This window comes from Rhinatrema bivittatum, chromosome 8, assembly GCF_901001135.1.
Source record: "Rhinatrema bivittatum chromosome 8, aRhiBiv1.1, whole genome shotgun sequence".
In the NCBI taxonomy this organism is placed as follows: domain Eukaryota; kingdom Metazoa; phylum Chordata; class Amphibia; order Gymnophiona; family Rhinatrematidae; genus Rhinatrema; species Rhinatrema bivittatum.
Window position 1 is genome coordinate 34,209,878 of NC_042622.1, and position 20,792 is coordinate 34,230,669.

Consider the following 20,792-nt stretch of genomic DNA (forward strand, 5'->3'; position numbering starts at 1 on the left):
AGACCTCTCGTCATTTTAAAGACCTCTATCTTATCCCCCCCTCAGCAGTCTCTTTTCCAAGCTGAACAGTCCTAACCTCTTTAGTCTTTCCTCATAGGGTAGCTGTTCCATCCTGTTTATCATTTTGGTCCCCTTCTCTATACCTTATCCATTGCAACTATATCTTTTTTGAGATGCAGCAACAAGAACTGTACACAGTACTCAAGGTGCGGTCTCACCATGGAGTGATAGAGGCATTATAACATTTTCTGTTTTATTCACCATTCCCTTCCTAATAATTCCTAACATTCTGTTTATTTTGACTGCTGCAGCACACTGAACCGATATTTCAATTTATTATCTACAATGATCTTAACTAGATCTTTTTCCTGGGTAGTAGCTCCTAATATGGAACCTAACATTGTATAACTACAGTATGGATTATTTTTCTCTATATGCATCACCTTGTACTTGTCCACATTAATTTTCATCTGCCATCTGGATGCCCAATTTTCCAGTCTTATAAGGTCCTCCTGCAAATTATCACAATCTGCTTGTGATTTGACTACTCTGAATAATTTTGTATCATCTGCAAATTTGATTACCTCACTCATATTCCTTTCCAGATCATTTATAAATATACTGAAAAGTACCAGTCCAAGTACAGATCCCTGAGGCACTCCACCATTTACCCTTTTCCACTGAGAAAATTGACCAGCTAATAATACTCTGTTTCCTGTCTTTTAACCAGTTTGTAATCCATGAAAGGACACCACCTCCTATCCCACGACTTTTTAGTTTCCTTAGAAGCCTCTTATGAAGGATTTTGTCAAACGCCTTCTGAAAATCCAAATACACTACATCTACTAGTTCACCTTTATCCAAGTTTATTAACCCCTTCAAAAAAATGAAGCAGATTTGTTAGGCAAGTCTTGCCTTGGGTAAATCCATGCTGTGTTCCATTAAACCATGTCTTTCTATATGCTCTGTGATTTTGATCTTTAGAATAGTTTCCACTATTTTTCCCATCACTGAAGTCAGGCTCCTTGGTCTATAGTTTCCCGGATCACTTCTGGAGCCCTTTTTAAATATTGGGGTTACATTGGCCACCCTCCAGTCTTCAGGAACAATGGATGATTATTTTATTTATTTTTAATTTTTATATACCGAGGTTCTTATTCCTATTATCTGCCCTTTTAAATAACCTATTTACTCTTTCACTGAAAAAGCATACCTAATCATAGCCCATATTTAGAATTCTTGCAGATTTGATCTTTAGGCAAAAACAACAAATACATTACAACCAGATTGAATGCCAAGGACTCAATTACAAAATACTGAATCTATACTTATTTTTCTTATCAGAGAAATCAACTTCTATGTTCTACAACTAAACCTCAGGTTCAAAATATTTTCTATTAAGAAATGCTAAAGGTCATATTAGGCCCATTACTATACTTAAAACAATTAAAAAAGGTTCTATTCAAGTATTTCTCCAACACAAAATGGAAAAAGAAAATCCTTAAATTCAAAAAGCCACTGTAAAAATAAAAGTTACTGGGAAATATCAGATTTTATTATATTTGAGAGAGAAGCTAAAAGAAACTGATAGATAATCTGAAGGGATGATATTCTTAAAAATGATGAGTGGGGGCACGACTATAATAAAAGGTAAACCTTGAAATCACAAGAGAAAATAAATAAATATATTTTTAGGGAATAGAAAGTAGACAATAAGTACATCAGAGGGAGGAATAGAACCAAAAGATTAGGAATTTGATATATTGAGAATAGTATATTGTATTGCTGTCTAAACCAGTGATTCTCAACCTTTTTTCTGTCGGGACACACCTGACAGATGGTTCTCACATGCATGACACACTGACCCATGATCGTCACGGGGCTAGATGTAAAAGTACAGTTTGCATCCATAGGAACCCCCTGACCCACAATAATGGATGTAAAGCAGAATTATGACATTCCCCATACAACTCACCCTACAAAAAAGATATTCTGGTTCTGGTGTCATCTCAGTAACAGCAACTCAAACTCCTACTTCCAGGCTCAATAGCCCTACTTATGAAAAGACAGCAGTTTACCACCAATGCATGTCATTTGTTGTGTTTTCTCAAGAGAAGACTGATACAAACGCTTACATGCTAGTAAAATATCTCATCTCAGTAACAGACACAGAACCGACCTAACATACTCCCAGGATCTGTAGTAATGCACATAAACTAATCCGCACACAGTTACACCTGTATTATGGAATACACTCAAACAGGAGCAACCCTATCTATGAAAAGGCAACACTACAAATATTAAATCAGGCCCTAAAAACCAATACACCTCTTATTAGGAAAACAGAACTAGCAAGCAGCTATAGATCCCCACACAGAAATAAATTGTAAAACTATACTAATAAGCAGAATAAATGTTTCAAAACAGCTATGAACAGAATAACACCCAGCAATTAAAACCTCATAAAAACTATTAAACATTCTCCAAACACTAATAAAATATTTCAAAAAAGCAGACATCACATAATATTAAATAATTAAAATGGCAGTCAATCAAGAAAAATAAATTTAAAAAGCCACCTTTACTTACCCCCTCCAGCAGCTCTCCTACTCCCTTCCATGCAGGCCGTGGCACACACCAGAAGCAGCAGTAGAAGCTAAGCTCTATACTCATGGTCCTCTTCCTTAGTGCCCATGTCTCTCTCACACACACACACACACACCATACCAGTCATGCCCCCATGCCCAGTTTCTGTCTCTCACACATCAATCATCTCCCAAAGTCTTTGACACACACCAGTCACCTTCCTGAACAGTTTCTCTCATGCCATACACACACACAGTCTTCCCACTCCCATGTTCTCTTTCAGATATACAAGCTTCCCACTCCCATGCTGTGTCTCACACACACCCAGGTTTCTCACTCCCATGCTCACTCTCTTCACAAGCACAGGCTTCTTATTCCCATAATCACTTTCTCTCTGTTACACACACACAGTCTCTCTCTCATTTCCAAGCTCGCTCTCCACGTGCACAGGCTTCTCATTCCCTGAATCACATTCTCTCTCACATTCACACGCACCAGTCTCTTTCTCTCACACACACTGTCACCTTACCAACCAGTCTCTCTCCCTCATGCATGCACACACAGGCTTCCCACTCCCATGCTCTCTCACACATAATCAGGCTTCCAACTCCCATGCTTTCTTTCACACACACACACACCCCCCAACACCAGGCTTCTTACATACCCAGATTTCTCACTTCCATGCTTTTTCTCTCTCTCACACACACAGTCACCTCCCTGACTAATGTCTCACACACACATCAGTTATCTCCCTGAGCAGTCACTTTCATTGTCTCTCACATATACACACACATCAGCTCTCTGACCAGTTTCTCTCAATCACACACATGCTCTCAATCACACACAGGCTGGCTGGCTGCTTCTCTCTCTTTCTCTCACTTCCTCTCCCCCCCCCCCCAGAGCACAAATGGTAGCTGCAGCAGCCTCCTCCTCCAGCCCCTGCAGGCCAATAAAGAAGAATCCCATCGACCGCTCATGCTGCTGTCTCCTTTCCCGATTACCGGCTGCTTCGATTGCTCGGGGGCCAATGCTGCTGCCGCCATTTTTCCACGCGGCACGGCTCTTTCTCCTTCCCGTGCACAGCATATAACTTCCTGTTCTGGGTCACAGGGTGGGGGGGGGGGGGCGCGGGAAGAAGAAAAGGCCAGCCAAAGGTGCCACAGCTTCTTCTACCACCGCTGCCCATTCCCACTGGGCTTGAACGTACTGATAGCCCAGTGGCAACGGCAAGCGGGGAGACACCGGGAGCACGCAACACACCTGCCGGTGCTTGGCGACACACCGGTTGAGAAGCACTGGTCTAAACAACCATCAGCAAAAGATTATCTTAAGCAATCATTAATGAACAATGAGCAAGCTATAGTTTTTTGCTTCTGTAAACCATTATTTGAAAAGAAATATGCTGTATAGATGCTGTTCACCTACTGCATGCAGGCTCTAAATTTAAAAAAATAAATAAAGTTATTAAGGAATATACAGGTTTATAAAGATGTACAATATTTTAAAAGCATAGCAGATTCCCATTTTACTGAGATCTAAGATATTGGCCATAGATAATTCTGAAGAGCTGTATGCTCTTTTTTTTTTTTTGTTAGGCGTGAATAAAGTATATAATGGGTAGCAATAATGTTTAAAGCAATACAATAACTTTGAGAACCAGGAAATGATTAATCAGTTAGTCAGCCTTGAAAATGACCCTTTATATCAGATTTAAAAAGATGTCTATTTTTGGCTGCAGCCGGACTGGGTCGCTGGGTACTCGGTAGAGTGCCCGCGAAAGATTCCTGAAAAATTACCTGTTTGAAAGCTTGAGGATTTCCTGTATCGGCCTGGAGAGGAGTGACGTCGACACCCGAGGGAGGAGCCGGAGAGGTATAAAGACCTGCCTCTTCCGGCGCGACGCCGCCGGCGCAACGGCTAAGCGGCCAAGGGGCGCGCGGCTTTGCCCAGCTTAGCCCGGGTTAGAACGGATTGGAACGGACTCTGCCGGCTGGCAACCAAGTAGAGCCCTATAAAGCTAAGTAACTGTTTTATTAGTCTAACTGGGTTCAATCTGACTGGGAACCTTGGGGATAAGATTGTTTGGTTATTCGCCATGCCTCATACAAAGAGGAAGGCGAAATTGAGGGAAACCTCACTAACATCCACACCAAGCAAAATGATCCAACCCAGCATTAAAGATTGTTTCCAGGGTCCATCCACTCCTGCACCGGAAGCGGCCGCTTTAAGCCTAACTCAGGAGCAAGAGAAGAGCTTACAGGCCATAGAAATATCACTGACGCCCGGTGCCCCACAAAAGCCGGCCCCTCCCTTCAAAGGGGAGATAAATGTTTCTGGCAACATGGGAGAACATTCTTATGCTGAATATAAGGACATTTCTTTATCAGTAATTGAAGGGGATAATGGGGCAATAATGCAGTCAAAAGGGGAGGTTTGCAGGATAATGTTAAAGAAATACCTATTATTATACCTACACAATTTTCCATGGAGGAATTGGGGGCAATTATGGTGAATGTCCAGAAGTCTATAGCTAATTTAACAAAGATAACTCAGGAAGCTTTAAAAAACAATACTAATTTGGAAGAAAAAAGTAGTCAAATTGGAAAAACAGGTAAAATCTTCAGATATACAGATTGGAGAAGTTCAGAAAGTTCAAGCTAATTTAATAAAATCACTGGGGGAGACTGAAGCAAGGATTGAGTTTTTAGATAACCAAAATAGGAAATTAACCTTAGAGTGTTGAATTTCCCTAAAAACCCATTGTCCCCACCAGGTGAATTATTTAATAGTTATTTAAAGAATATTCTAAAATATGCAAATAGCAATTCCCTATGTTGTCAAAAATGTATTATCTACAACAAATGCAAACAGATAAAGAAAAAGATTTACAGACTAAGAAAATTTAGATTTAACAGACTTTTAGAAAAATCGTATGAGGAGCGAATTGAAAATAGAGCAACGTTATTAGTTCAATTTACCTCTCTCAATGAGAGAGATACAGTATTGAAGTTGCATTTTAAACATCAGGAAAAAGAATTCTATGGATATCCATTAAGGATCTATCCGGACGTTGCTCGAGCGACCCAAAATAGGCGAAAAAGTTTATTATCTTTGAGAAAAGAAGTAATTGATAGAGGGGCACAATTCACCCTAAAATACCCATGTAGATGTATTGTAAGATATAAAGATAATAGGTATATCTTTACTAATCCTGACCAGCTCAAGAGACATCTAGACAATGTACCCTTAAATACTGTATTAAATGGGGAAAATGTTTTAAGTGGAAAAGGGGACTAGATAAGTAGTGGTTATAGTTTTGCCTGAGTATGCTCCAATTAATATGGCTAATAGGGTTCTAAATTACCTTTAGATTTCCTATGTAAATGGAGGCTATTTTGACACTGAAGGATAATTTCCTATTGAATATTTCTTCTGTTTATTCTTGAATTGTGGAAATATTGTCCTCCATATATTTGTGTATTTAATTATGAAAATGCAATAAAAATAAAATTTAAAAAAAAAAAAAAAGATGTCTATTTTTAAGAGCTAGAACCAATTTAGTAATTTGATTCAAACTCACATGCTACTAGTTCTTTTGAAACCACTCAATTAAATATAAAGACATCTATCAAGAGATGGGGATTTGTACTGTCTTCCATACCTACAAATGTACAAAGTCAATCAAGCCCAGCATCCTGTCTCTGATAGGAGCCAGTCTGGCTCATAAGTACTCGGCAGATTCCAAGTTACTCTCTCCCAGGGATAGTGATGGCTTTCCCTTGTCTACCTGGCTAATAATATTTTATGGAGTTTTCCTTCAGGAACGTGTCCAAACCTCTTTTAAACCTCCACTATGTTAGTTGCCTTGACCAGGTCCTCTGGCAAGAGATTCCACAATTTAATTGTGCTTGAGTGAAAAAGTACTTTAAACAGTTTGTTTTAAATCTGGTTGTTAGTTTCATGGAGTGCTCCCAAGGTTTTACTATTATTTAACAAGGATAAATAACCAATCTTTATTTACTCATTTCATCGCAATCATGATTTTATAAACTTATCACGTCCTCCCTCAGTTGTCTTTTCCAAGCTAAAAAGCCCTGAGAGGTGCAGCTTCTCTTCACAGGGAAACTGTTATATCCCTTTTATCATCTTTGGTGCCTGTCTCTGCACTTTGTCTAGTTTCGCTATGTCTTTTTTTAAATGAGGCAATCAGAACTACACACAATACTCAAGGTATAGTTGTACCATGGATTGAGGGGAATATATTTTCCTTTTTATTAGCCATTCCTTTTTGGATCATTCCTAACTTTCCATTTTCATTTTGACAGGGTCAAATTTAGGATTTGGGCATCCATAGGCAGGACTGGAGAGTGGGGGGGGGGGGGGGAGCGAGAAACCCTGAAAATCAGATAATGGGTGAAGACCCTGTTACCTCCACTCCCTTCCAGAGACCCATAGCAGTGCCCCTTTGAAATGGATTGCTAAAGCAATCCTCTTTGGCCTGAGTATTTGGCACCTTCAAAATTGAGTACCCTAAGCAATTGCCTATGCTAAATATGGGCTTGATTTTTAACCATCACTGTACACTGAGCTAAGGATTTCAATAAACTGTCCACAAAGACTCCAAGGACTCTTTCCTGGGTGGTGACTAATATGGAACCTGGCATTGTGTACCTGTTGGAATTATTCTCTCTTGTGCACATCGTTTTTCAGTTTTTCACATTAAATTTCATGTGCCATTCAGATGCCCAGTCTCACAATGTCTTTCTGCAGTTCCTCATAGTCAGGCCAATACAGTACAGACACACTAAAAAAGCACATTTGTTTACGGGGCTTGCTCTTGCAACGCGCACACAGCCCCCTCTCCTGGGCATGCAATTCAGGATGCAAATGAGAGGTTGCGCTAGGAGGCAGCACTAGGAACAACTGTGCCTCTCTAGCACCTCCTCGGCACAGGAGAGGTGGCTGTCAGCGTCAGGAAATTTCTGAGCGTAAAATGTGCAGATCAGGTGCACTTTTCTTAGTCAGTATCTGAGGCAAATGGACTAATAGCCTCATCAATATGCATTTGCATGTGATGAGCGCTATTAGTTTCAGGGGGGGTATGGACACATGTTATGACACGCTAAACCCCTTACTGTATAAGGGGCTGTGGACGCGCATCCAACGAGGGTTAAACAGTGCACTCAGCTGAGCGCACTTTACAGTATCTGCCTGAGTCTGCTGCTGTTCTAACAACTTTGAATAATTGTGTCAACTGTAGATTTATCAACTCACTCATAAATGTGTTAAACGGTACAGGTCCAGATCCCTTTGCCTTCAACTAAACAATGATTGTAACACACCCTAATACTCCTTATACTGTATTGCAAAAGCATGTTTGTCAATGCTATTCTGTAACATCTTTTAATCAGCAAACACCTATCTGGTTTTTCCCACACAAATGATTTTCAACATACCATAAATTAACCTGCAGTTCTGAAGTTCTATTTAGCTGAGCCAACACTGCAATACCTCTTTGGCAATTACATTGCACGAAGACAAAGCATTTTTTGATGGAAAAGATTTTAGATGAGAATGAGGAATAATGAAACATAGGTTTAAGATAACATATCTTTGGAAAGGGTGGTGGACAGTAATTCAACAGTTTCCACTGGTGGTTGAAGCAAAAAATGGCAACAGAATTAAAGAATGGGATGTGGCCTGAAGATTTATAGTTGTGAGGAGCTGGTGGAGTCTTTGTAAATTTTCTGACAGCTCTTACTGGGCAAAAAAAAAAAAATAGATGACTGTGCATGAGCTTTTAAGAAAACACTGATATAGACTCAAAGGTTCATGTACTACCTCAATAAAAGTATCACAGCCCACAAAAATCCCACTTCTCATCAGAACCAATACAGTTAAACTAGAACACTAACACAGAAGTGAGGAATTAGAAGTAAATCTAGCAGGGTCTGGGAAATTAGGTTGGTAAAGAAAATGGGCAGCCTGTGAAAGACCGCATGTTTCTATGTACAGAAAAATAAGGTACAAGATAAAGAAATAAAAGTTTTGACATCGATGCTCTAATGATCGATTTACAACTCTCTCTGGTTTCCTAAGAGAATAAGCTAATTTTTATTCTGTGCAAGAACTAGAGCATTTTAGATATTTCAGGCCGGGGTTGCAATTAAACTTCAATTGAAAGTATTTTACTTGTAAATAACCAAAATCTAGTATTAGACATCTAAACATTTTTCTTGTTTCTTTCAAACCCGTTAAACTTTCCTTTAGACTTCCCAAATCAAAACTAAATAATGTATGGCTACATGGAATTTTTCAACTTCCAAGACCTAAAAATAAAGCTGTAGCTTGGAGGAGTTATAAAATAACCTGTAGTTATGACTTTTGGGGGTTTTCTTTTCTGGACTCTTCCAACTAAAAACCACTCTCCACACTTTATAATTTTCCCTAAATCATCACTTTCGCCAAAGTGCACATTCCATTTATCATAATTATTAAAAAAAAAAAAACCCCAGAGTATGTGAAAATGTTAACCCGGGTTTCACCGAGATAAGGCTTACAACTTGCTAAGTCCTACAAGTGGCTCCATGTATGTAGTCTGGGACAAGACAGAGGAGGAAAAGCAGCAGCAGCAATTTTGTTTAGGAGTTGTTCTTTTTTAGTTACAGAAGTTGATGGGCTGACAGACGGGGGCCCCCCTAGGTAGCAGCCTCGCAATACCTCGAACATGAGTCCCAGCAGGATGACCATGGCCACACACGACACCATATCAGCATGATTTTGAATCACGAATTCGTGGCTGAAGACGGGGGGGCTCTTGTTTTTCTTCCGCAGCCCCATACTGGCTAGCTGATCGGCCACCCGCCCCCAACACCGCTAAACAACAACCAAGCCCCTCCAAACACAATCCCCGAGATAACCGAAAGCCAACGGTCCTCCCGACCCTCCCCACTGCAAGACGCAACCAAACCCCGCCCCCTTCCTCTCCCTCCCCCCTTACGCACAGCTCACCCCGCACGTAGCCGAAAGCGCTCAAAAGGGAGACACCCCATCCTGGCCAATCACAAAGCCTCATGGGTGTGATTGACAAGGATGCTAGCCATTCGAAGAGGAGAGGTGGGAGGAAACGGCTAAGTAAGGGACGAAAAAGCCTAGGATTTTGAGTGATCTCGATTTCGGCCAATCAGGTGATTCTGCTAAAGACTGGCTCGTGTCAGAGATCGTTGGTGGGGTGCGCGGTGTGATTGATTGACGGCGCGCGCTGAAGCACCTCAAGGGAAGGTTTACGGCTGCTAGTGTAGTTGTAACTGCAAGGGTGTGGAGCCCTTTGCAGTGCACCTTATCATCTCTCTCTGGATGTGGATCTATTTTCTGAGGCACTCTACACACAAAGTAGTTGATTAAGAAATATAATTGTTGCATGCAAATACTTATCTGAAACCCTACCTGGATTTGTCAATAGGCACCCATTATGCCTGTATCTAGTGCAGCAAACATTTAGGGGCAGCAGGCTGGCTAAGATTTGCTGCCTTCCAGCGCTGTTGAATCTCATTCAGCAGAGAACAGCCCTCTGCTATCCTCTAACAAGCTCTTACAGGAGGTGGACTGATGAAAGCACCAAAAGTGCCTAAGGGCAGCAAAATCCTAAATCCATCCCTGGCTGAAACCCACAAATCATTTGCAGTCAGATTAATGTATTTGTGCCCCCTCTTTCACCCTCTAGTCTAGTTCACCCTATCCCAAACTTTCCCCATCCATCCTCTCCTCTCACTCGGTTGGTTCAATCCCCTAGTCTCTAGCTATTGGGTTCTCTTGTCCCTCTGGACAACTGCCTCTTTTCTGGCCCTCTCATCCTGCCCATACAACATTTTTCTGCTACTAATACTGACTGCCACTTCTTTTCACTTGGGCAGCATGATGACACATCTAAGCACACCAGACCCATTGCTCTAGCTTGGGCCTATTTATGCTAATTGACCTTACCATGCTAGTTTATGGGATACTGATATGTGATACCCTACTTCAAAAATGTTCACCATCACTGTTTTACCTAATTGTGATGTGGTATTGATGACACTGATTAACTTTTTCTGACATTCTGCTTGCACAGCTTATAACAAGGTAGGTAAATGCAACTTAGCAGCATTTGCTACAAGCAAAATTCCCAAATCCCACTTCTGCTGCCTGAGAGCAGAAAAACTCAGATGAAGGAGTGTCTGACACATGTGAACTAGACCTACTTTCTTCACTAAAAGGAAAATCATGTCAGCATGGCCAACTCCAGTCCTCAAGAACCACATGTCTGGTTTTCAGGATAACGACAATGAATATGTATGCGATAGATCTGCATACTGTAGAGGCAGTTTAAAAAAAAAATCAAGGGCTAGTCCGATAGCATTTCCACAAGCAAAGCCTCAGAAGACTGTTTAAAAATAGCAATGGCATGTCAAGCAGAGTCGCATAAGAACATAAGAAATTGCCATTCTGGGTCAGACCAAGGGTCCATCAAGCCCAGCATCCTGTTTCCAACAGAGGCCAAACCAGGCCACAAGAAGCTGGCAATTACCCAAACACTAAGAAGATCCCATGCTACTGATGCAATTAATAGCAGTGGCTATTCTCTAAGTAAACTTGATTAATAGCCGTTAATGGACTTCTCTTCCAAAAACTTATCCAAACCTCTCTTGAACCCAGCTACACTAACTGCACTAACCACATCCTCTGGCAACAAATTCCAGAGCTTTATTGTGCGATGAGTAAAAAATAATTTTCTCCGATTAGTCTTAAATGTGCTACTTGCTAACTTCATGGAATGCCCCCTAGTCCTTCTATTATTTGAAAGTGTAAATAACCGAGACATCTACTCGTTCAAGACCTCTCATGATCTTAAAGACCTCTATCATATCCCCCCTCAGCCGTCTCTTCTCCAAACTGAACAGCCCTAACCTCTTCAACCTTTGCTCATATTATATACAGCTTCCAATCAGGGAACATACTGAAGGCTGGTCCAATCAGGAACTTATTTATTAATTTAAATTATTTAATATTTCTTATATTACACAATTCCATTAAATATGTTCAGTGCGGATTACAATTGGCTAACTAAATTGGTGGTAAGGTAATAATGGGAAATTTCAATTACCCCAATATTGATTGGGTAAATGTATCATCGAGACATGCTAGAGATATAAAATTCCTGGATGGAATAAATGACATTTTTATGGAGCAATTGGTTCAGGAACCGACAAGAGAGGAGCAATTTTAGATCTAATTCTCAGTGGAGCACAGGATTTGGTGAGAGAGGTATCGGTGGTGGGGACGCTTGGCAATAGCAATCATAATATGATCAAATTTGAATTAATGACTGGAAGGGGGACAGTAAGCAAATCCACGGCTCTCGTGCTAAACTTTCAAAAGGGAAACTTTGACAAAATGAGAAAAATAGAAAAAAACTGAAAGGAGCAGCTACAAAGGTAAAAATTGTGAAGAGGCGTGGTCATTGTTAAAAAATACCATCCTAGAAGCACAGTCTATTGCGCTCGGGGGTGGACCCTTGTTCTGAGGCAGTGGAGAACCGCCTCCTGGTAGGGACCAGGAGACAACTACCCCCAGGGGGCGGAACACTGGAGGAGACAGAGGCTAGGAAGAGCTTCACTACTGGAAGCCTAAGGTCCCCCGGGAGGAGCCCGTAGGGACCCGGGCCGCTTGGACTTAGGTGGGCCTTGCAGGGTCTCCTGGGAGAATGGAAGTCCAGTGTGCTCACAGACAGAGGGGGAGCGCGGTCAGGTTCGGAACTTGTGGTCAGGTGGAGCAAAGAGTACCAGAACAGCGTAGGATGAAAAGGCTAGGAACAGAGCTAGAATCTTTGAGAGGTCATGCAGGCAGAGGTCAGAATCCGAGAGTCAGTCTGAGGAGTGGTCAACAATGCAGAGGTCAGGTTCCGGAGGTCAGATGAAGTCACAGGCAGGCCGAGGTCAGAAGGCAGGCAGCAAGCAGAGTAGTCAAGGAGCAAGACAGAGTCAGTACCAAAAGACAGTCTGGAGGTACTACCTGGGGAGGCGACAGATGAACACAGGAACAAGAGGCCACTGGAACGGAAGGATGCAGGAACAGGCAGAGGTCAGGTTCCAGCAGCGACCAGGCGAAGTCATTGGACAGGCAGAGGTCAGGTTCTGACAGCGGTCAGGCGAAGTCTTTGGATAGGCAGAGGTCAGGTTCCGGCAGCAGTCAGGCAAAATCATTGGACAGGCAGAGGTCAGGTTCCGGCAATGATCAAGCAATACTGAAAAGGCAAAATAGCAAGAAGCCAAGACAACTAGGGAGGAAACCAGTTGCAAAGGCAACCATGCGCGGTAGGGAAGTCCCTGGCCGGAACGGGGCTCGGTGGCAGAGATGGCGACGGCATCTCCGCGGTGTCACGCAGAGGATCGCCCGGACCGCGGTAGAGGGGTGAGGAGAGCCAGCCACGGGATTCGTGGTCGGCCTCGTAACACAGTCCAGATGTATTCCACACATTAAGAAAGGTGGAAAGAAGGCAAAACGATTACCTGCAAGGTTAAAAGGGGAGGTGAAAGAAGCTATTTTAGCCAAAAGATCTTCATTCAAAACTTGGAAGAAGGATCCAACAGAAGAAAATAGGATAATGAATAAGCGTTGGCAAGTTAAATGTAAGACATTGATAAGACAGGCTAAGAGAGAATTTGAAAAGAAGTTGGCCATAGAGGCAAAAACTCACAGTAAAAACTTTTTAAAATATATCCGAAGCAGAAAGCCTGTGAGGGAGTCAGTTGGACTGTTAGATGATCGAGGGGTTAAAAGGTCACTTAGAGAAGATAAGGCCATTGCAGAAAGATTAAATGATTTCTTTGCTTCGGTGTTTACTAAAGAGGATGTTGGGGAGGTACCCGTACCGGAGAAGGTTTTCTTGGGTAATGATTCAGATGGACTGAACCAAATCACGGTGAAACTAGAAGATGTGGTAGGCCTGATTGACAAACTGAAGAGTAGTAAATCACCTGGCCCAGATGGTATACACCCTAGAGTTCTGAAGGAACTCAAAAATGAAATTTCAGACCTATTAGTAAAAATTTGTAACCTGTCATTAAAATCAGCCATTGTACCTGAAGACTGGAGGTTAGCTAATGTAACCCCAATATTCAAAAAAGGGCTCCAGGGGCGATCCGGGAAACTACAGACCAGTTAGCCTGACTTCAGTGCCAGGAACAATAGTAGAAAGTGTTCTAAATATCAAAATCACAGAACATATAGAAAGTCATGGTTTAATGGAACAAAGTCAGCATGGCTTTACCCAAAGTAAGTCTTGCCTTACAAATCTGCTTCACTTTTTTGAAGGAGTTAATAAATATGTGGATAAAGGTGAACCGGTAGACATAGTGTACTTGGATTTTCAGAAGGCGTTTGACAAAGTTCCTCATCAGAGGCTTCTAGGAAAAGTAAAAAGTCATGGGATAGGTGGCGATGTACTTTTGTGGATTACAAACTGGCTAAAAGACAGGAACCAGAGAGTAGGATTAAATGAACAATTTTCTCAGTGGAATGGAGTGGGCAGTGGAGTGCCTCAGGGATCTGTATTGGGACGCTTACTTTTCAATATATTTATAAATGATCTGGAAAGAAATATGACGAGTGAGGCAATCAAATTTGCAGATGATACAAAACTAATCAGAATAGTTAAATTACAAGCAGATTGTGATAAATTGCAGGAAGACCTTGTGAGACTGGAAAATTGGGCATCGAAATGGCAGATTAAATTTAATGTGGATAAGTGCAAGGTGATGCATATAGGGAAAAATAACCCATGCTATAGTTACACAATGTTAGGTTCCATATTAGGTGCTGCCACACAAGAAAGAGATCTAGGTGTCATAGTGGATAACACATTGAAATCGTCGGTTCAGTGTGCTGCGGCAATCAAAAAAGCAAATAGAATGTTGGGAATTATTAGAAAAGGAATGGTGAATAAAACGGAAAATGTCATAATGCTTCTGTATCGCTCCATGGTGAGACCACACCTTGAATACTGTGTACCATTCTGGTTGCTGCATCTCAAAAAAGATATAGTTGTGATGGAGGTAAGAGAAGGGCGACCAAAATGATTTATTTATTGATTTATTTAAAACTTTTTTATACCAACTTTCATTTGCACATCACATTGGTTTACATATAACGGGGTTAATACAACATGATTTAGAAAGTAAAAAATAAGTTACATGAAACAGGGAGGCGAAGGAACAAGATGGGAATGAAGTAGAAGAATAAAGGGTCCAAAGAGCGGTTGGATAGGTTAATAAAATGAAAGAAAATAATGTAAAATAAAAATGAAAATGGAATTACTATTTACAAGGGGAATGGAACAGCTCCCCTATTATTTATTTATTTATTTATTTTTTGTTTTTATATACCGGAAGTTCCTGTATACAATACATATCACTCCGGTTCACAATTAACAGAGATAACTATTGCCGGGAAGGCGGTTTACATGGAACATACATGGAACATGGAACATATCGAATAAAGTGAACGGATAATCTATAATAAAGTACAATCTAATTTGAAACGACTGAAATCAACTTAGAAAATAACTTGGAACATATAACTGAAGCAAGATGAACATTACATTATTGCTGCAAGACAAGGCTGGATGTTTGTTCTTCTTGCTTTTAGCTCTCTGGGAAAGCTTGATGGAAGAGCCAAGTCTTGAGTTTCGCCTTGAAAGTAATGTGGCATGGTTCAAGGCGGAGGTCCGGTGGTAGTGAGTTCCAGAGAGACGGGCCCGCTGTGGATAGAGCACGTTTCCTCAGGGTAGATTTTGCAGGTTGTGTGATCATATCTGTTCTGGTATGCCCTTCTGGTTGGTTTGTTAGAAGAGTGTAGTTGAAGCTGGAAAGTTAAGTTGAGTGGGGAGATGTTATGAAGTGCCTTGTGAATCATCATGCAGGTCTTGAACTGAATCCTATATTTGATGGGAAGCCAGTGGAGATGTTGGAGGATCGGGGTGATATGGTCCCTTTTTTTGGCATTGGTAAGGATTCTTGCAGTGGCATTCAGTACCATCTGGAGTGGTTTGGTAGTGTATGCTGGAAGGCCCTGCAGGAGTGAATTACAGTAATCTAATTTAGTGAGAATGATGGCCTGGAGTACTGTGCGGAAATCCCTATAGAGTAGAAGGGGCTTTAGTTTCTTCAGCACTTGTAATTTAAAGAAGCATTCTTTTGTAGTGTTATTTATGAATTTGTTGAGGCTGAGGAAAGACTAAAGAGGTTAGGACTTGTCAGCTTGGAGAAGAGACGGCTGAGAGGGGATATGATAGAAGTGTTTAAAATCATGAGAGGTCTAGAACAGGTAGATGTGAATCGGTTATTTACTCTTTCAGATAATAGAAAGACTAGGGAGCACTCCATGGAGTTAGTATGTGGCACATTTAAAACTAATCAGAGAAAGTTAATTTTCACTCAACGCACAATTAAACCCTGGAATTTGTTGGCAGAGGATGTGGTTAGTGCAGTTAGTATAGCTGTGTTTAAAAAAGGATTGGATAAGTTCTTGGAGGAGAAGTCCATTACCTGCTATTAATTAAGTTGACTAAGAAAATAGCCACTGCTATTGCTAGCAAGAGTAACATGGAATAGGCTTAGTTTTTGGGTACTTGCCAGGTTCTTATGGCCTGGATTGGCCACTGTTGGAAACAGGATGCTGGGCTTGATGGACCCTTGGTCTGACCCAATATGGCTTGTTCTTTTGTTCTTATATACAATACAAGTCACAACACAAATGATCTTCCAGGCATTACGGTTCTGGCTGCTGTGCTGCCTCCCTTCCACTAGAGGACTCCGATGAACCCCGCTCTGAACTTTATTCTTCAGCATGTCCATAGTTTATGCCTCAGCCCGGTCTTATAGCCTCTGCTCTACGAGGGGACCTCCACGAACACACTCCCTGACTGCCCAAGCTCTTCTTGCCTGCCTGCACCACACCCAGACTCCAGCACTACTTAACCTTGTCTGTCCCTTGCCTCAATGCTTCAGCATCAAGTTCCCATTGGCTTCTTGCTCTAGCCACTACTGCCTTGCAGCCTTCTTAGGCTGTTTTGCCTCATGGCCTTTTGGGCTTTCTGACCTCATCCCTTCCTTGCCTTGCCTTGTGGCCATCCAGCCTTCAGCTTCTGTCTTTGCCTTGTGGACATCCGGCCTTCAGCCCATAGCTTTGCCTTGTGGCCTTTGGGCCCTTCCTTGTTTATGCCCTTACCAAGGCCATCCCTGACATCTGGACTACCCAGGCCTTGCCTAGCCTGTGGCTTCTTTTGGCCTCTTCATGTCTCTAGGCCTCTCCTTCTCTTGATCCTCAGGGCCTTCCAGCATTGTTGATTTATTTTCATGTTCTGTGTTGTTCTTGTCCCTTCTTTTTCTGTCCAGTCTGTTCCTGAGTTCCAGTTCCACTCTTACCTGCACACTGTTCCAGTCGGTTCTTGAGTCCAGTTTCACTCTTAGCTGCATACTGTTCCAGTCTGTTCCCGAGCTCCAACCTTCTCTGCATACTGTTCCTGAGTACCAGCGTTGCTTGCACTTGCTCCACCCTCACTGGACTGCCCAAGCCTAGCTCTAGTCATTATGCCAACCTGTGCCACTCTAGAGATGGTATCCACTACGCTCCTCCTGAATCGGAGCCTCAGCCCCAGGCAACCAACCTTTGCTGGGTAGACTAGGTAATTAATACTAGAGTATTTCAAGCTAAACCTATCTTGTAGCCCAGGGGTTCCCAACCTTTCAGAAAACACAGACCCTTTTTCAGTTTGAAAAAGTTTTAAGGACCCTCACACACTTCTTTTTAATTTTTGCATGACAAAATAAAAGAAATAATGATATACAATCTAGAATCCTTCATAATGTATAAAACTTTGATCTTAACTGAATAGGCAGGGAAGGCAATTTCGAAAACTATTTAAAAATTACTCTCATAATTGAAGGTTGAGGCCAACAATGGCCTCCACCTTCCACTCCAGCTACAATAGGGAAAAGGAAGCAAGTTCAAAAAAGTTCCAGGTTGGCAACTTGGTTGTGACTGTTACGCATCCTGTCCACGCCCGGCCCTGCTCACCTTCATGGTTTCACGGCAGGGTCCTGGGTCAGCCTCCCTAGCGGCAGCTGCAAAGCACTTCCAGGCCCCGGTGTCCTGCAGCGGCAGTCGCCGGGCCTTCCACTGCGCACCAGGCCTCACAAACACCGGAGCTCGGCATCCTCGGCTGTGTTGGCCACGCCCCTACGTGCGTGCGCACAGATCACCCAGCCTCTTGTAGGGCCAAGGGCGGGTCCTAGCTCCGCAGCGCGCCCTGATTGATTCCCTGTTATAAGGAAGTCCCTGCTTGGTACTTCCTTGCCTTGGCAATCTGTCAGCGTTTGTGCTAGATTGTCACTGCATTTGTTTCTTGCTCCAGTCTTGTTCCACATCCTCGTTCCAGGAATCCTTCTGTTCCTGCATCCTAGTACTCCAGCATCCTTCTGTTCCTGTTCATCTGTCCGTCTCCCCAGGTAGTACCCTCCGGACTCACTGGTACTGCCTCGGCTTGCTCCTTGACCTGCCTGCCTGCTGCCTGCCTTCTGATTCCAGTCCTGTTCCTTGACCTGCCTGCTTGCTGCCTGCCTTCTGACTCCAGTCTGTTCCTTGACCTGCCTGCCTGCTGCCAGCCTTCTGACTCCAGTCCTGTTCCTTGACCCTGCCTGCCTGCTGCCTGCCCTCTGACTCCAGTCTGTTCCTCGACCTGCCTGCCTACTGCCTGCTTTCTGACCTCGGCCTGCCTGTGACCTCGTCTGACCTCTGCTTTTCTGACTACTCCTCGGACTGACTCCCGGACTTTGAGCTCTGCCTGCTTGACCACGGCTCTGTTCCTAGCCTTGTCATCACCTATGCTCTTCTGGTCCTCCTTTTCCATATGACCTCCAGTCTCAAACCTGACCACGCTCCCCTTCTGCCTGTGGGCATGCCGGACTTCCATCCTCCCAGGAGACCCTGCGAGGCCCACCTAAGTCCAAGTGGCCCGGGTCCCTACAGGCTCCTCCCGGGGGAACCTCGGGCTTCCAGTGGTGAAGCTCTTCCTAGCTTCTGTCTCCTCCAGTGCTCCGCCCCCTGGAGGCAATTGCTTCCTGGTCCCTACCAGGAGGCAGTTCTCCACTGCCTCAGGTTAAGGGTCCACCCCCGAGCGCAACAGTGACCTGGCAGAAAATTAGCACCAAGACCTGCAGACTTGCAATCTAATTTTCAAAGGAAAACTGCCTGTGGAGTTTCCTTTTGAAAATTCAGGCTGGTGGGGGAAGCCACTACTTTTCTGTTGTGTACTGTGCAACTGCTAAGCAAATTACATGCATGAAAAAATGCACAAGGATTTCAAAATTCAATCTCTGCTTGTACTTTCTCTCCGCCAACCTAGCCCTGCTTTTTCCCTCACACATAAAAAGTTTGAAACTTACTCTCCATGAAAACTGACCCCCTTTTAGTCTGCTTTACTTTTATATTTTATTATTTTAACTACTTAACCTTGTCTGTCCCTTGCCTCAATGCTTCAGCATCAAGTTCCCATTGGCTTCTTTTAAAGATGGCGCCTGCTATCCAGTGCTCCTACCATGTGACAGGGGCCGGCCAATGGCACAGATACCCTGTCACATGGTAAGGGCAAAGGGCCATTAGCGCCATTTTTATTAGCGCAGTCGATGGCCTGAGAGCGGGAGATCGCTCCCCGCGCCCCCACTGAACCACCAGGTAAATTTAAAATGTTTTTGGGGGGGGGTCGGGAGGGTGGGGGTGGGTTTTTTGTTTATCGGATCGAGCGCAGCCGATAAACAAAAACCCAATCGGGCCGGGCAATAAAAATTTTAAGATTTGAATCGGAACCGGAACAGATCAGATTCCGGTTCCGATTCACATCTCTACTATTTATATGATTAATAGGATAATCATATATGTTTATACTGTCCTTCTAATTTAATACTTAATTATGAGCAAAATAATAAAGTAAGAAGAGTGACTTTCAGCTGTGTGTATGTGTTCTTACTCAACGACCTCACTGTGAAAGGCTTTTTTGAAGAGCCATGTTTTTAAACTTTTTTTGAAGAGTTTTAAAATCTTTCATTAGTCTTAATTCGAGTGGTAATGTGTTCCATAATAATGGCCCTGCTAAAGATAGTGCTCTTTCTCTAACTTGGGTCAATTTTGCTGTTTTGACCGAGGGTATGGTTAGTAGAGCTTTATTGGCCGATCTGAGATTTCTCTGGGGGACATGTAATCGTAGTGCAGTGTTTAGCCAGTCGGCATTTTCATCATTGATTAGTTTATGAATTGTGCATAGTGTTTTAAATTGCAGACAGTGGTCAGTGGCAGGTGGAGTTCAGATGTGGTCGGAGAGCAGGCAGTGGTCGGTGATAGGCGGAGTTTAGATGTAGTTAAGGATCAGACGATGGTGAGTTGTAGGCAGAGGTCAAGCAGACTCCATGGCAAGCCAACGTCAGAACTGGAGATCTGTCCAAGGGAAGATGGGACGGATAGGCAGGCAGGAAGGCGAGGAGCAGCACAGGCAGGCAAAGAGACAGAAGAACTGAAGACTGACCACAAGTCAAAGACAAGGACCACTGGAGCACGAATGCAGGAGACCAGGAACTGAAGAGACAAAGTCCAGGAACACAGTCAAGAACGCTAAGGCAGTTCACTCTACTAAACTGTAGTGGACCTATTTCCGAGGCATGGGGGAGCCTTATAAAGGCCTATGATATTGTAACGTTCACCCTGCCAGGAGGGCAGAGTTAGTAATCTGTAATGCTTACCCCGCCAGGAGGGCGAGTTAGCAATCTGTTAGCGAACTGCTGTCTGGATGCTCCTGTAAAGGGAAGAGTTAGTAATCTGTTCAATGTTGCTCCTCCAAGGGGAGGAGCTAGCAATATGTATTCCATAAACGGAGCTAGTACTCTATTAGAGATGTGCCTGCCAGGAGGGCAGAGTTCACTATCTATTGTACTACACTACTGAGATAGCAATCAATTATGCTTCCATTACAGATTAGCAATCTGTTATGTATTAGGCTGCTGGCAAATCCCATAGAAAGAGGAGTTAGCTATCTGTGGATCTTGCTAGGGGACTAGCAATCTGTACCAATCTGCAATAGAGTTAATAATCAGTACAATGCTGTTCTTCCAAGGGAAGGA

General features: G+C 42.9%; 1 protein-coding gene across 1 annotated transcript in view; it reads right to left on the reverse strand.

Moving 5' to 3' along the window:
* The window catches only part of LOC115097484 (translocating chain-associated membrane protein 1-like), a 233,511-nt gene extending 223,982 nt beyond the window's left edge, over positions 1–9,529 (reverse strand). Inside the window, exon 1 of the mRNA XM_029613374.1 lies at positions 9,307–9,529. Within this exon, the coding sequence (XP_029469234.1) occupies positions 9,307–9,426 (120 nt within the window). The 5' untranslated portion in view covers positions 9,427–9,529. The remainder of the gene's footprint in view (positions 1–9,306) is intronic.
* Positions 9,530–20,792: the final 11,263 nt, after the last annotated feature.